The 14,672-nt window shown below is 38.1% G+C and overlaps 1 protein-coding gene across 2 annotated transcripts in view; it reads left to right on the top strand.

The window, feature by feature from the left end:
• The first annotated feature begins 2,364 nt into the window (after positions 1-2,364).
• The window catches only part of ANKRD28 (ankyrin repeat domain 28), a 73,217-nt gene continuing 60,909 nt past the window's right edge, over positions 2,365-14,672 (top strand). Inside the window, exons 1-2 of one of the 2 annotated variants that reach the window (XM_040963266.1) lie at positions 2,365-4,088; positions 5,051-5,134. In XM_040963266.1, coding sequence (XP_040819200.1) covers positions 3,975-4,088; positions 5,051-5,134 — 198 coding nt within the window. In that variant the 5' untranslated portion in view covers positions 2,365-3,974. Of the gene's footprint in view, positions 4,110-5,050; positions 5,135-14,672 lie in introns of both variants that reach the window. The other variant, XM_040963257.1, reaches the window with a different exon arrangement.

Raw genomic sequence — 14,672 nt, 5'->3', positions numbered from 1 at the left:
CACTAACCTACTATGTAAGCATCATCAAAAATAGTTTTTTTTTAAAAAAAGAAAGAATAAGAGAGCTCTGAACAGTGAAAAAGTGGAGATTGAGCACTTTAAAGGGCTGTCTCCAGCTGCTAGTCTGGATTCCCTCACTGGCACCAGGTGCCTGGGACTGTTGCAGTATGGAGCGGGAACCAGCAGCCTTTAATATCAACTCACTGCTTCACAAAGGGTGCCATTCAGATATACCTAATATTGTTTAAACGTCACAGCACTTTGAAATAGATTCCCTTAATGTTGTATTATAGATGTTGAATCAAAAATAAAGAGATTAAGTACTTTTTAAATTCAAGGTCACAAGGTTTGGCCCATTAGTGAATAGCCTGGGATTACAGCACCAGGCATTTTGACTATAAAACCAATCTTCTTAAGCCATAGTGCTGTTACAGTATGTCCTCAATAAAAATCTCTAGTGATTATTAGCCTCATTTTGTGAGTGTGAAAAATTTAGGCCTAGAGAATTGAAATAGCTTGCAAGGACACAGCTAGGAAGTGAAGGAATCTGTGAATTTCAGGTAGACCATCTTTGAGCCCTTAGCTAAAGCCATCACCTTGAAACATTTCTTATATCCTATTAACTTTCAAATTTTAGTTGTTCATTTATTAGAAGCATCAAACTCATTTTTGTTACACCTTAATGTCTCCTACATTTCCTGTTTAAATACCACGTTTTTGTAATCCCGTCACTCATTCTTCTTATAATTCTGTCACCCATTTTTTTATGTGTATAATTCTATCCCCCTGTACTAGAGGTTTGGGTTATATAAGAGCTCACTTCAGTAAAATTATTTACAGCTGGCTAAAGAGTAAGGAAACAATATGTGCAATATCACAGTTTTTGCCTTCAAAGGGATTGTTTTCCGGTTGGGAAAGATCCAAGTAAGGAAAGTGACAAGTGTACCTGCTTAGGTCCAAGAAGGTGAATTTATGCAGTAGATATTTTGTATTATGAAGAGATTTTCTGGGCCTGGTATAACAGCCACGCGGCTAAACTCCTCACCTTGAACGTGCCCCGGGATCCCATATGGGCACCGGTTCTAATCCTGGAGGCCCCACTTCCCATCCAGCTCCCTGCCTGTGGCCTGGGAAAGCAGTCGAGGACAGCCCAAAGCCTTGGGACCCTGCACCCATGTAGGAGACCCTGGGGAAGCTCCAGGTTCCTGGTTTTAGATTGGTGCAGCTCTGGCCATTGTGACCACTTGGGGAGTGGATCAATGGACAGAAGATATTCTTCTGTGTCTCCTCTGTGTATATCTGACTTTCCAATAAAAATAAATAAATCTTTTTTGAAAAAGAGAGATTTTCCTTTGGTGGAAGAATTACAAGATGGATATATGGGATTTGTTACTATAGTAGTTTCATCTTCAGATATTAAAGTGATATTTTGATTTAGGCACATAGAGGTGAACAACGTGTTTAAAGTATTTGCATGTCTTTGAAAATGTAATGTATGTTAAACTACAGCTAGTGAGTTCTCAGCATTTTTTTTTACTCTTGACACACTATGTGTTAAAGCGTGTCTCTCAGAGATTGGCATTATATATAGGCATCAGGGCTTTCTGTTCTTAAATTCTGCTGTCCTTGCATTATCTGTATCTCTTGTTTTTAATGGTTTGATAATTAAATGAGTATATAATCCTTATATATCATAAATGTTCAAAAATAACTATCTTGTTTAGTAACAGAAATACTAGTTGATAGGAAAAAACAGATTGGAGGAAAACCATGGCATCTTCGTGGCAGTTTTCCTCTTGGGAAGCATCCCTGTCTTTGGAGAGGAGAACCAATCACCAGTGACTGTTTTTGAGCCTTAGTTGTAGCTTTGGGAAAATTATTTTGCAGAGGTAGGAGAGTGTTTTCTTCGTGTTGTGTATGTAGCTATTAAACAGATTTCAAAGTTTTATGTCCACATTCAGATAAGAGGGTAGGGTAGCAGTGTTCATTTCTTCAGTGAAAATCAACATGATTCATAGAATTTTAGAGTTAGGATGTTTACATTATGAAATTGTTAAATTGTGTGAATTCAACAATTAGAAATCATTGAGAAATATTACATATCTTTTGCTTAAACTTTGGTTCATTGTTTTTGTGTAGTCTCATAGAATATTTTTGAAAATGTTTTTCCCTAATTTCCATGAAGTTTTATTTTTACTGTGGTTGCCCACATGGGATTAAAAGCTGGCTATACTGTACATGTGAAAGCAGTTAAGCTGTTGGAATTGTTTACTTGGCTAAAGCCAGTGTTAGTCAGCAGAGGCAGTACACCAGATTTCCTTGTGGCTTTTAGTGGAAAACGTTAAAAGCACACTCATTTTTCAGTTATAGAATTTTTCGGTTTGGTCTGGATTAGTCACAGAACTGGCATCAGCCTTCTAATTGTGAAGGCTGTCCAAACGTACAGTTTGTTTCCTCTGCTAGAGGAAGTTCCATCCTGAGCAGCAGCTCAGCTCTCTGGTAAAGTGTGACATGTGAGCATTACTGGGCATCTCATCTGGCGGGTCTGCGGTCGTTGCTCTTCAGGCAGTTGCTCACTTGGAATGCTTCCGTGGGGCCAACACTGAGGTTCAACGGTTGTTTCGTAAGGATCTATTCAGTGGGGATGTCGGTGACATTTCTGCAAGATTATCTGAGGAAAACGAAGGCATCTGAAATCTACCGACAAGAATAATTGTAGCGGTTTTCTCAGTGGAAAGAGACTGTTGGCACAGAGGCAGACGATTGAATAAAGTAGTTGGCTCAAAGAAGATGCGCGGTCTGCTGTTTTTACTCTGAATGAAGACCATTTAATGGAAGCTGCATTCGTGTGGAGATCAGAGGAAACACTAGAATGATAAACTACTAGGTTTTGGTTTTGGTTTTGGTCTTTAAAGAAAAACCTGAAGCAGTAATTTGAGCTCAGATGCCCTTGAGTTCCTCCTGCAGGCTGTGTGTCCTGCTCGGATCCTCCTCTGACACCATTTCTGTCCGGTGCCGGTGCCCTGTGCTGGAGCAGCAGCCACAGACAGCTGCCTGATGGAGAAGGAGTAACGACTCTGCCTTTCTCGTGCTACCGATGGGAATAAAGCGATCTGTGTTTCTTCTGTTATATGGAAAATTTGGATTAATCAAGCAGTGTTCCAGTACCAAGAGCCCTATTGTCTCTTGTGGTCTGACTCATCGCATGTAAATGTACTGCAGCTTTGCTATTAATGCAGAGTGGGGGGTTGTTTTGTTTTTGTATTTTTTTTTCCATTTCCCAAGCACTGAAAGAATTGTCAACCTCTAATGTTCGTTTTGTGAATTTGTGAATTCTAGGTTTGGTTTTTGGCTTTTTCTTTTCTTTTTTTTTTCTTTTGTTGTTGTTTTTTATTTAGTTCTCTGGATAGTACTAAATCAGTGAAGCTGAGGAAATGAAGACAAATCAAAAGCGGGATTAGTGAGATTTTATTTTTAATTTTCAATTGTAAGCAAGCCAGCTCCTGGTAACTGTATGACCTTGCAGGCAGGAGTGGGTCTGCTGTGACCATCTCGGTCACAGCAGTTGCTTCTCATTTGATTCCTCGTTGTATGCTGTTGTATCAGCAAGCCAGTGGTCACTCTGCGCAAGTGGGTTTCAGAGCTAGAGCAGTATGACTGTCTGGGCAGGGAGAAATGCTGAGGGAGCCTGTTCCAGACTCAGCTTTAGTCATTAGCATATTGGTGTCAGACGTCTCAGTGACATAACGTAGTGCAAGATTAATCGAATTCGGTTGTTTTTAGGATTTCATGAGCTTTTGTAGGCATAATTTTCAACTTCAGTTTTCCTGACAGTGCTTACTAACTTTAAACATCCAGCTCTGCTCTGCAGAGAATGTTTGTAAGTGTTACACAGAAGAGGAGGAACACTGCTTGTGCTCTGCCAGCTGTGACTTTCATCACACAGCTTGGAAGTCAGTGCTTTCACAGACCCAATGAGTCGAGTCTGTATTGTTGTTTTGGAGGAGGTAGAAGATGAATCTCCTACGTTCATTTCTAAATTGCCGCAGGAAAATAAATCACTACATCCTCCACCTGGAAATGTATTGGTAAGATATGAGAGTTTATATGTTTACTACATTCTATTGAACTACTGTAAGTTTTACTTAAAGAGTAAGCATAAGTTAGTTCCCACTAATTTTATTAAAAACCAATTTAATGCAATGATGTGTATAAATTTGTAGTGTTATGTATGTAAAAGGCACACATTTCTGGTTTTTTTAGCTTTTCAAATGCGTGAGTAATAGTTCAGGCTTTACTATCTCTTAATCTCTTAAAAAGTGTTTTAAAAATAATATTAGTAGTAATGGCAACTGTGTTTCTGCTTTCATCTTGTGGTTTTAGAAGCTGATATAACAAGAATCAGGAACTCTGCGTGTTTGAGCAGAGGTTGGCTACCAGCAACGCCAGGGCATCACCTTTTCTGTACTTACATGCAGGGTCTTATATGGAATGAAATCATACTTGATCCTTATTTGACTAGTAAAATGTGACACTAAAGAGGCTGTGTTATTTATTAGAAGGTTATATTTAAACATGCGTGTGTTTGTCTTTTCATGTTATTCAGTGTATGGAATTTTGAATAGTAGTTATTTCATCAGCTACCAGATTTGTTCTTTGAGATTTATAGTGTTAGCCTTACCTAGAGCTTTGTAAAGGGCCCTTCCTTCATGGGCCTTAATATGATCTGGGAATTGGCTATATAACACATTTTATTCCAGAAGTAGATTTTGAAATGTCAGATTGAGATTTACAAGAGTCTCTTTTTAGCATTTATAAATAAAAACCTTCCATTTATAAAAAAATCAAATATTTATTTTTAAAAAATTCTGCGCTGTTTTTCTAAGGACGAATCCTGTACATTGATATGATTTAGTTAAATGAAACTTCTGGCTACTATCAAAGGATGATTAATGTTCGTGAAGAAAAGTTTGAGATTTAGGGTTATTCAAAAATACCCTTAGAATCACCCGGGTAGCATGACTAATGCTTTTATTATTTTGTATTTTAGCCATCACTGGTGCAAGCTATATTCAATGGAGATCCTGATGAAGTTCGAGCACTAATATTTAAGAAAGAAGATGTTAACTTTCAGGTAAAACAATTTATTAATAGCAGCCTTTAAAACTTGTTTTTAAAAGCTATTTCCCAGAATTATGATTCTTTCAAATGCATAACACATTTCTGTAATTGCTATTTTAAATGAGGACAGAAAGGTCTTGAGGCAAAAATGAAAATGCTGGCCGTATATTTAGGAAAATACCTAAAAGTACAAAAATACTAGAACCAAAATTCTCTAAGCTTTTTTACTTTGAAATTATTCAAATACTGGAAGGTTGGGAGAAAAAACAAATAAAACTTCACATCACCCGGATGTTCTTCACTTAGCTTTGACTTTAATAACATTTGGCCACGTTTGCTCTTTCTCTTTTTCTACTTGAAACCATGACACTTGCTGTGAAATACTTCAGTATGCTTTTCAGATAAGGGTTCCTTTTTATGAACTTGAAATTGAAGATCCTCTTTAAAGTTTTGAATATACCTAACTTGATCATGAGCTCATATTTGCTTTCTATAAATAATCACAGTGAGTGCATTGCAAACTCTTGGTTCTATTTTGATTGGCTTTCAGTAAGCGAAGATACATATTTTTGTTTGAAAGTCTCAAACTTCAACATATGGTAGATTTAATAGTCAGGATTCATCTGCAAGACAATTTTAGAAAAGGTGGAGACATGGATTATTTTTTTCTTTTTATGTGACTAATTTACTAAATTGTGGCTGAATGTGCAAAATTTAGTTCAGTAAGATCAAATTCATTAATGCTTATATTTTCATTGGAGACAGACATAGGTCTGTGTTATGGAACAGTGAAAAATGTGATTCCTGAGGTTACTGTTACAGAGAAGTGAAAGATGTGACTGTAGTTCTGAGAATACACACCTTGAAAGTTCATTTTAAATCACATCTTTTCTCCTAGCTTTCATTTAGCACTATTGTGATCACTTGATATTGATAAATACAAAAAACTGAAAATTTGTCTTTAAAACTTGGATTACCTTAGTAAACTTGATTCACTGGCTGAAATGTTTAATTCTGATCTTGAGTATTGGCTAAAATGTTGGGGTTTTTTGGTTGTTGTTGTTGTTTTTTCGTAAACCTCTTCAAAGTGAATTACCTTCATATTTATATTTAGTTAGAAACATGAACCTGATTCAGAATTTTGTTTAAGTGGAACATCTGGTCACTTTACCTTATTAGAATGTCCTGGGAGTCTGCTTTTCTTAAGACAAAAATTTTAAAAAGCTCTAGGAATACAGATTTATGAAAAGGAAGAAAGCAAGCTTTATGTTCTGTTTAACTCTTAGGAGTTTTGTTGTTGTTACTGTTTGCTTGTTTTGTTGTTTATAGTCCAAATGAATACTACTATCTTGGTGAGAAAGTTTGAACTGTAACACTACTCTCTGATTAATTTCTTCATCACTACAAAGTTTATTACAGACAACATTGCTTTTCTGTTATATACAAATTGTCCTAAAATTTAGAGACTCATTCAGGCTCAGTAATTTGAGTGTCAGTCTGTCCATCAGTGCATTTCAGAGGCTGCCTCCGAGGATGAGAGGTCTGTTTTGACAGGTGCCTCCATGCCTGCTTGTAGGCCTTGCTCTTACGATTCTTAGATGTTGGAAACGTTTCTTAATATTGATTTGTTAAATCTTTGGCTGTTATTTAATTTAAGATGGTAATTTTTTTTGGTTCTTTGTCTTTTATCATACTGGATTTTTCTAAAAGCAGGATGTTAAAGATGTACTGTTTTATGATAGGTGGTAAATATTTTTAAGCCTTATGTCATCATGATTTACTTATGAAAACTTATTTAAATATGTACTTGAAAATAACAAATATTGTAAAATAGCTTTCTATGAATTTTTTAAAGTTATTTCAGCTTTTAGAATATGTTTTACTTCAGATTTGCTTCTGCATTGTATTTTTTCACTTTTTTTTTTCCAATTTAGGTAGATTTTATAGTCAGATGCAGAGACAGCTTGTGTCTGCTGGTTTACATCTGAAATCCTTGTAATAGCTGTAAATGGATCAGCCAAAGCCAGGACCTGGAATGCAGTGCAGGGCTGCCGTGTGTGCTGCAGGACCTGACGCACCTGGACCTGAGCTGTCACCCAGTGCCTCCCAGAGTACACAGGAACAGGAAGCCAGAACTTAAACCCAAATTACATGGGAAGAAGGCAGCCCAACTGGTCTCTTTAATAGCTAAGCCATTGCTTATTTAGCTTAGTTCTTAGTCAAAGCCTAAAGTTTTCTGTTTGTGGATCACTAAATAGCATCTTTCTTAGTAACATTGCCTAATTGATTTTTTTAAACAAAACTCTTAACATAGAAAATTTATGCACCCCCATTATTTAGCTTGAGAAGGAAGTCTCTTCATTTATTATAAAGAGTAGGTAAGGTGATTTCACTAGACATTGTTGAGTTTATATATTTGGAGGCTTTTGGTCATAAATAATTGCACATCTGACTAAATTCCAATGAATTATGGAATCTAGAGCAAGGTGGGGTTTTTTGGTTCATGAAGAGAACAATGTGAACCCTGACTGAGCTTCTCTGTGACTCTTGGCTTTCTCTGGGTCATAAGAGATCATGACAACTGCATTGTATGCTTATTACAAACAGCCAGAGAAAGTAGAGAAAGGTCTTACACATTTTACTTTTTTCTTCAAACCAAGGGAAAATATATCCTCCTGAATCTGCACAAATGATCCTTCCTGTTCCCCCCCGCCCCTGTACCAAGTTTCTGTTGGGTACAAGTCAGTGTTAATCCACCAGCAAAGTAGAATGAGATTAGCTTCGGTCATTGCCTGGTTTTTCCCCTGGGGTGGGAGTAGAAGTTTGTCTTCCCAAATATATTTTCATATCTGGGGTAAATCAGGGTTTTCATAGAAAGGAAAGGTAAATAGTTGCTTGAGTCATAACCTAACAGAAAAGAATCAGTTGTCTGATCCATTGAAATAGCAAACTTTTGGAAAAATGAAAACCATCAGAAAAAAAGCACCATAAACCAGAAAAGAAGGAATAGAATCAAATCAAAATGTTGAGAAGCCAGAATCATGTGTGTGTATATCAATGGACTAATAAGTTTAAAGAAATAGGTTTTGATATCTTAACTATATAACTAGAGTGAATATGTGTGGCTTTCTGTAAAAGTTGCTTTTCTTCTCTTACAACATGTTTGATTACTTTGATGATATTGAGAGTTCTTCCCAGCCCCAGACTTAGGATGCTGAAAGAATTCTGCATGATTCTTGAAAGACCTTCAATTTGTGTTTCTAGATATGTGGCCAAAATAATAACTAAATGCTTTTGGGGGGATATACTAAAACTTAGGGCACATTGTGAACCCAATAATGAAATGTTTTTACTTGAAAGTGAAGTAAAATACATGCAGAAATTCCCATCTGCTAGTCTGTGTCTCAAATGCCTGGAATAACCAGGGGTGGGCCAGGTCAAAGCCATTCACTGGAGATGAATACAGAACTCTTAAGTAAGTGGCAGAGATGCAAACTCTAGAGCCATCATCACTGCTTCTCTGGGTGTGCGTTAGCAGGAAGCTAAAGTTGGGAGCCAGAGTCGGGACTTGAACTCAGGTATTACTGGTATGGTGTACAGCATCCCAGCTGGTGTCAGCCACTGCTCTAAGCACCAGTGCCTCTGGTTTAAGCTGAAGTATAAATAGCACATCAGAGAGAAGAACCTAACTCTTGTTTATATTTTTCTGTCTGCCAGAGTGATGGAAATTGCTGTTATTGTAGAATTTACTTCTAGAAAGAAATATACATAATTATTTTTATGTTACCTTCATTTACAATAAGTGACAAGAACTAAAATTCAGAAAAGGTTTAACATCTGCCAGATCAGTAAGTGCAACAGAACAGAAATTTTTTTTTTAAAGATTTATTTTTATTATGTTTTTATTGGAAAGGCGGATATACAGAGAGGAGAGACAGAGAGGAAGATCTTTCGTCCGATGATTCACTCCCCAAGTGAGCTCAACGGCCGATGCTATGCCGATCCGAAGCCAGGAACCTTTTCCGGGTCTCCCACGTGGGTGCAGGGTCCCAAAGCTTTGGGCCGTCCTTGACTGCTTTCCCAGGCCACAGGCAGGGAGCTGGAAGGGAAGCGGGGCTGCCGGGATTAGAACCGGCGCCCAAATGGGATCCTGGGCGTGCAAGGCGAGGACTTAACCACTTGCGCCACCGCGCCAGGCCCCAGAACAGAAATTTGAACAGTTATCAGACATTGATACCAAGGGAAATAAAGTGTATTGTTGAAAAATATGGATTTTTCACCTTTGACGTTCACTGTGTCCTGTGGACTCCTGCCTTTTAAGCTATGACACAAATGTGATTCTGATTTTTCTAATAGCAAGTGCTATTAAATTTTAGCATTGTAAAAATGTATGTGCACAAACCTCCCTCAGCACCATATTTTTGGGTGAATGAAAAGTCATTAAAAGTAATAATACTTAGTAATATTTATAATCTAGCCAAAGCTGCTGTTAGTGTTCAAGTAGAAGAAAAGATTGTGAGGGACCTTTTTTAGCTCTTAAAGAGTTGGTTTCTGAGCTAGGTTGTAGGTCTTAGCTGTATCATATAATTAGTATTTTCCAAAGTAATACCCTGTATATTGTGCTTATTGCTTCTTGAATTTAGATAAATTATACTTTATCATTCAAAATATTTTGAAGTTGATTTTTTTAAATTTCTTCCAAATTACAGATATCTCTTAAATGTTCAAAAATACCTTTTGGGATATTTGGAACGTGTTGAGTTTACTCTGTGAGGTTAAATGAGTAATAAAAAGCATATACATGAATGTGTTAGTATATCCAGCATCTCACTAGTTTTCATTATTACACTAAAAGTAATGCTGTAGTTAAGATACGGGGTGAAAAATTCTAAGTTTCCAGAAATTGTCTGGATGCCACCTATACCAGTCCTTCACAGTGTCTTCACCTCTTTTTCAGAAACTGGTCAAACATGCTCATGATCTTCAACATATCTTTCCTTCTGGCTATATGTCATTCCTGCTGACCATCTGAACATCAAACTGATAATGTTTCTAATAGCTCTTTACTATTTGAGGCATATGGAGTTTCTGGCTTAAAACTCTTGTATGCATATGGTCCTTCTGTAGCTGCTCACAGTTAGAAATGTTGAAACCTACAGCTTTCAATCCCTGTCTCAGGTATATCCACTCAGCCTCAGGTTGGTTTGTCTAGGGGAGGAAGTTAAAGGGTGGGTATGGCAGGAGAGCTGATTCAGCTTCCACCCAAGAGAGAATTCCACAGTAGCTTCTCACAGTTGAGAATAATGCCTGTCCTCGAATGAAGCAGTGCTTCTAGATTTCAACTGCAGATATTTAAATTTAAACTTTTCATTGACATGTATTTGGTTCGTCCCCATCATGGCTTATGCCATTTTGAGTAAATGACTATTAGGGTAGTTTTGAAAGAAAGAGGGTGTTGTGCATTGGAACTAGCAGGTTTTGTAGCTAGAAATTGGTGATAAATGTTTGTAATCCATAATGCCTTCATGTTACAAGTTATATGTGTTCTGAATTTTTTTCATCCTCAATATATATTGAGTCAGTCCACATTAGTCTGTAGAAAGTTTCTCATTATTTGTAGCTGCATAATATTTCATTATGTAATTATACATTTATTTGACTAGTTCCTTCTTAAAGGGCATTAGAGCGATTACTGTCTGTTCATCATATAACAGTTCTGCTTTAGTGGACAGCAAAAAAAATTTAGAGCAATTTTATTTTGAATTAAGTATATTATCAGCTCCCCATATAGGCTACATGTTCCTTGATGGTGTGTTTGTTAATTTTGGTGGTGAAACACACACGGAGATTTATATAAATCATTGGCAGGTAAATACTGGCATTTTTCTACAGACATCAGATATCTGCACTTGTAGAAATTGTTCCTGGGGCTGGTGCTGTAGAGCTAATCAAAGTTGCCGTCTGAAATGCCATATATCGCTTCTTGGCCTTCTGGCTAGGATGAAGTGAAATACCATATAACATTAGATCGGAGTCCAGCTGCTCCGCCTCAGATCTAGCTTCCTGTTAATATGCCTGGGAAAGCAGTGGAAGATGACCCAAGACCTTGGGCCCCCTGCTTTGCACAGGCCTTTTGGGGTGTGAATCAGTGGTTGAAGATTCTCTCTCTAACTTTGCCTTCCACATAAGTAAATAAACAGTACCATAAAGGGGGGGAGGGGGAAATTCTGATGGTTGTACTTCTGTAAATAGTGATAGTTTTATAGTATAGCAAAAACATAAAATTACATCCTAAATTTCAGACTGCTCTGATTATGTTTTTAAGCACTTTTATTGAGATGCAATTGGCATACTAGAGTACTTTAGTAATATCATGGAAAATGAAAACAATTTGGTGAAGAAAATTTTGAAATCCATATATACTTTCTTTATAATAATCACACTTTGAATAACTTTCTTAATCTCTTCGTAGGCATAGATTTTAAATTTTGTATGGCAAAATAAGCTTACCTTTTAATACTGTAAACTTTCATGAAGTACACTCTTAATGTGCTTTATACATGCAAAGGATACAGTATCATCACTTTATTAAGGTTTTCTGTTTCTTCTTGATTCAGTCTTGGTAGATTGTATAAATTTACACAGTTGTCTTTGGCTATCAGTTTGTTGTATAATTGATCACAATAATTTCTTATCTTTTGTCTCTTTTGTATAAAAATTCTGTGGTATCATTCTTTTTTACTTTTTTTTTTAATTTGAGTCTTCTGTTTTTCTCAGTGTTGTTAAAGGATGTCTCTTTTTTTTTCTTTAAAACACATTGTTTACTTTCTCTCTCTCTCTCTCTCTCTCATATTTTTGGCTTATTTCTACCCTGCTTTGTTACTGTTGCCTTCTGTTAACTTTGAGCCTGGTTTATTCTTTTTTCTGGTTTGTTGAGTAATGATGGATTGTTTTATGTCTCTTTTTGATATAGGTACTTATCACTGTAAGTTTGGTGTGTTTCCATTTTTCAGTTGTCTTGGTTTTTTGGAGAATTTTTGTTTGTTTTTAAAGTTTTTATTATTATTATTATTAAGACAGATTTACACAGACAAGACAGAGAGTCTTCCATCCACTGATTCACTCCCCAGATGGCCACAACACCAGAGCTGAGCTGACCTGGAGCCAGGAACTTTTTCGGGTTTCCCTTGTGGACCACCCTCTGCTGCTTTCCCAGTTCATAAGCAGAGAGCCTGATAGGAAGAGGAACTGCCTAGACACATACTGTTGCCCATGTGGGATGCAGGTGCTGCAGGGTGGAAGATCTGTGCCACCACATTGTCCCGAAGTAGTTGCTCTTCTTTAGGATTATTCTTAATTCTTTGTTATTTCATAGATCTGCATTTCTTCAGGCTTTATTAGTTTGTTTTGGTGGTGCCACAGTTCCCTTATTCTTGGGTTCTGTTGTTGCTGTCTGCGTTTTGGTGGGGGAAGACCTCTGCATCTTTAGCTTTTGCTGGTGTTCTTCGGTGATGATAGACTTCCAGTAGTCTGGCTTCGGCTTCTTGCCAGGGAAACTGACGGCCTCTGTGGACAGAGATAATTTGCTGTGTGTTTCTGTAGTTGGCTGGCTACTGTCATTGCTCTGAGGTTGAATGGAGCTGCTTGCTGTAGTACAGTGGCACAGTAAATGCTGGCTGGATTCTGTAATCACCCCTGAGAGAGTAGAGTTGCAGGTTGTATTCCCTGGCTGAATAGTGCTGCTGTTTGCATCTGTCCTCCAGCAGGTCCTTAGGTTGGGCAAGGCCTTGGGTTAACTCTTTAGCTAGCTATTGTGTTAAGCAGAGCCAGAAGTTACGCTTGCTGCACTCCCTAGTCATAACAATATGGACATAGTCTTACACACTGTCCTTAGGAAGTCTTGATACAGAGCTTTGAGTCTGGGTGGAAATCTGAAGAACAGCTAGGATCAGGTAGGGCCACATGCTACCCTATGCATGTATTCACAGTTATGCACTTGCCCCCAGTTGAGAAAGCTGGCTGGGGTCTCCAGTTGGGTAAAGTCGTCTACTGTGCTGCTTACCGAGTGGTGTTTGGTTCTGTGAGGTGACACTTGAGAGTGCTTCTCTTTGTAACTGACTCCAGATGGCTTTAGCTCTTTCATTACTTGGGTGATTCCTGTGGGTTGATACAGGAGTGTGACTCTCTGTGAAGCATATCAGAATGTTGGGGATGCTCAGTGTCCATCTCTGGTTTTCTTTTCTCACTCTACAAACTATGTTCCCAGAAAAGTTGTCTCTGTGTGGCACTGTGCCATACATGGTGGAGGGGTGGTGTCATCAAAGTAAAATGCCCACTTGCCTTGTAACACAGCTTTTCTCAGTTCTTTACCCAAGCGGTACCAGCCTGAATGCAGAGTTCTATTTACAGATACTTGTTTCTCTGTGGATAGATGCTAGTTAGATTTCTGTGAGGGGAACCAGGGGACTCCCTGTTCTTGGAAGGTCTTGACATCACTTATGACTTGTGCAAGATGTGTTAATGATGTGTAGCTTTGGTGTTTTGTTTCTAGTGTGAAAAACATCAAAGTCTTACTTGGAGGAATCTGGTAACTGCTAAATTTGGATGTCCACTGTACTTACTATTTCTGTAATGTTGTTTTATAATGCAGCAGTGTCCGGATTAAAACATGGTAAGAGTTTAAAATTCCTGTCTCTGAGAAAGAACCATTCATTTTGTAGGATAGCTGTTAACTGGAAAGGAATCCCAGAGATTAGGTTGTTAGAACATCTCTGTTGCAGATGAGACAACACTTCTCTCAGTACAGGCTCTTAGGAGAGCTGGGCAGTCGCACATTTTTTATAAAGGTGGAGAAGAATGAGTGTGTGCAGTCCTGGACAGGTTAAATCTATGTCTGTGGACTAGATGCTGAGCATTGTGCTTCCATTGACAATTTTAAAAATCTGCAGAATGGGCCCGGCGCGGTGGCGCAAGTGGTTAAGGTCCTCACCTTGCATGCCCGGGATCCCATATGGGCGCCGGTTCTATCCCGGCAGCCCCACTTCCCTTCCAGCTCCCTGCCTGTGGCCCGGGAAAGCAGTTGAGGACGGCTCAAAGCTTTGGGACCCTGCACCCGCGTGGAAGACCCGGAAGAGGCTCCTGACTTGGGACCGGCATAGTATCGGCCGTTGCGCTCACTTAGGGAGTGAATCATCAGACGGAAGATCTTCCTCTCTGTCTCTCCTCTCTGTATATCCGCCTTTCCAATAAAAAAATAATTAAAATAAATCTTTAAAAAAAAAAAACTCTGCAGAATGTTTTTGAGAGGTGTTGATTAAGTTTAAGGAACCCATGTTTAAACAGAAGTATAAATATGGCAGTGTAAGTGGGCCCTGAAGCCTAACAACTCGTGCTTCAACTGTGATTATGGCACTTCCTTTTGATCTTTTTTACGTTTTTAAAAATATTTCTTTTCAGTATTGTTTATGTGGTTGATGGATGCATGCTCTTAGGGGTTTTCAATTACGGTGGCAGGTTCAGATATTGAGGAAGGTGGATGAGACAAATGATTT

This window comes from Ochotona curzoniae, unplaced genomic scaffold (assembly GCF_017591425.1).
Source record: "Ochotona curzoniae isolate NIBS_2020 unplaced genomic scaffold, NIBS_Ocur_1.0 contig_1302, whole genome shotgun sequence".
Lineage (NCBI taxonomy): Eukaryota > Metazoa > Chordata > Mammalia > Lagomorpha > Ochotonidae > Ochotona > Ochotona curzoniae.
Note: the sequence above shows the minus strand (reverse complement) of the source record. Positions and strands in the feature narration are given on the sequence as shown.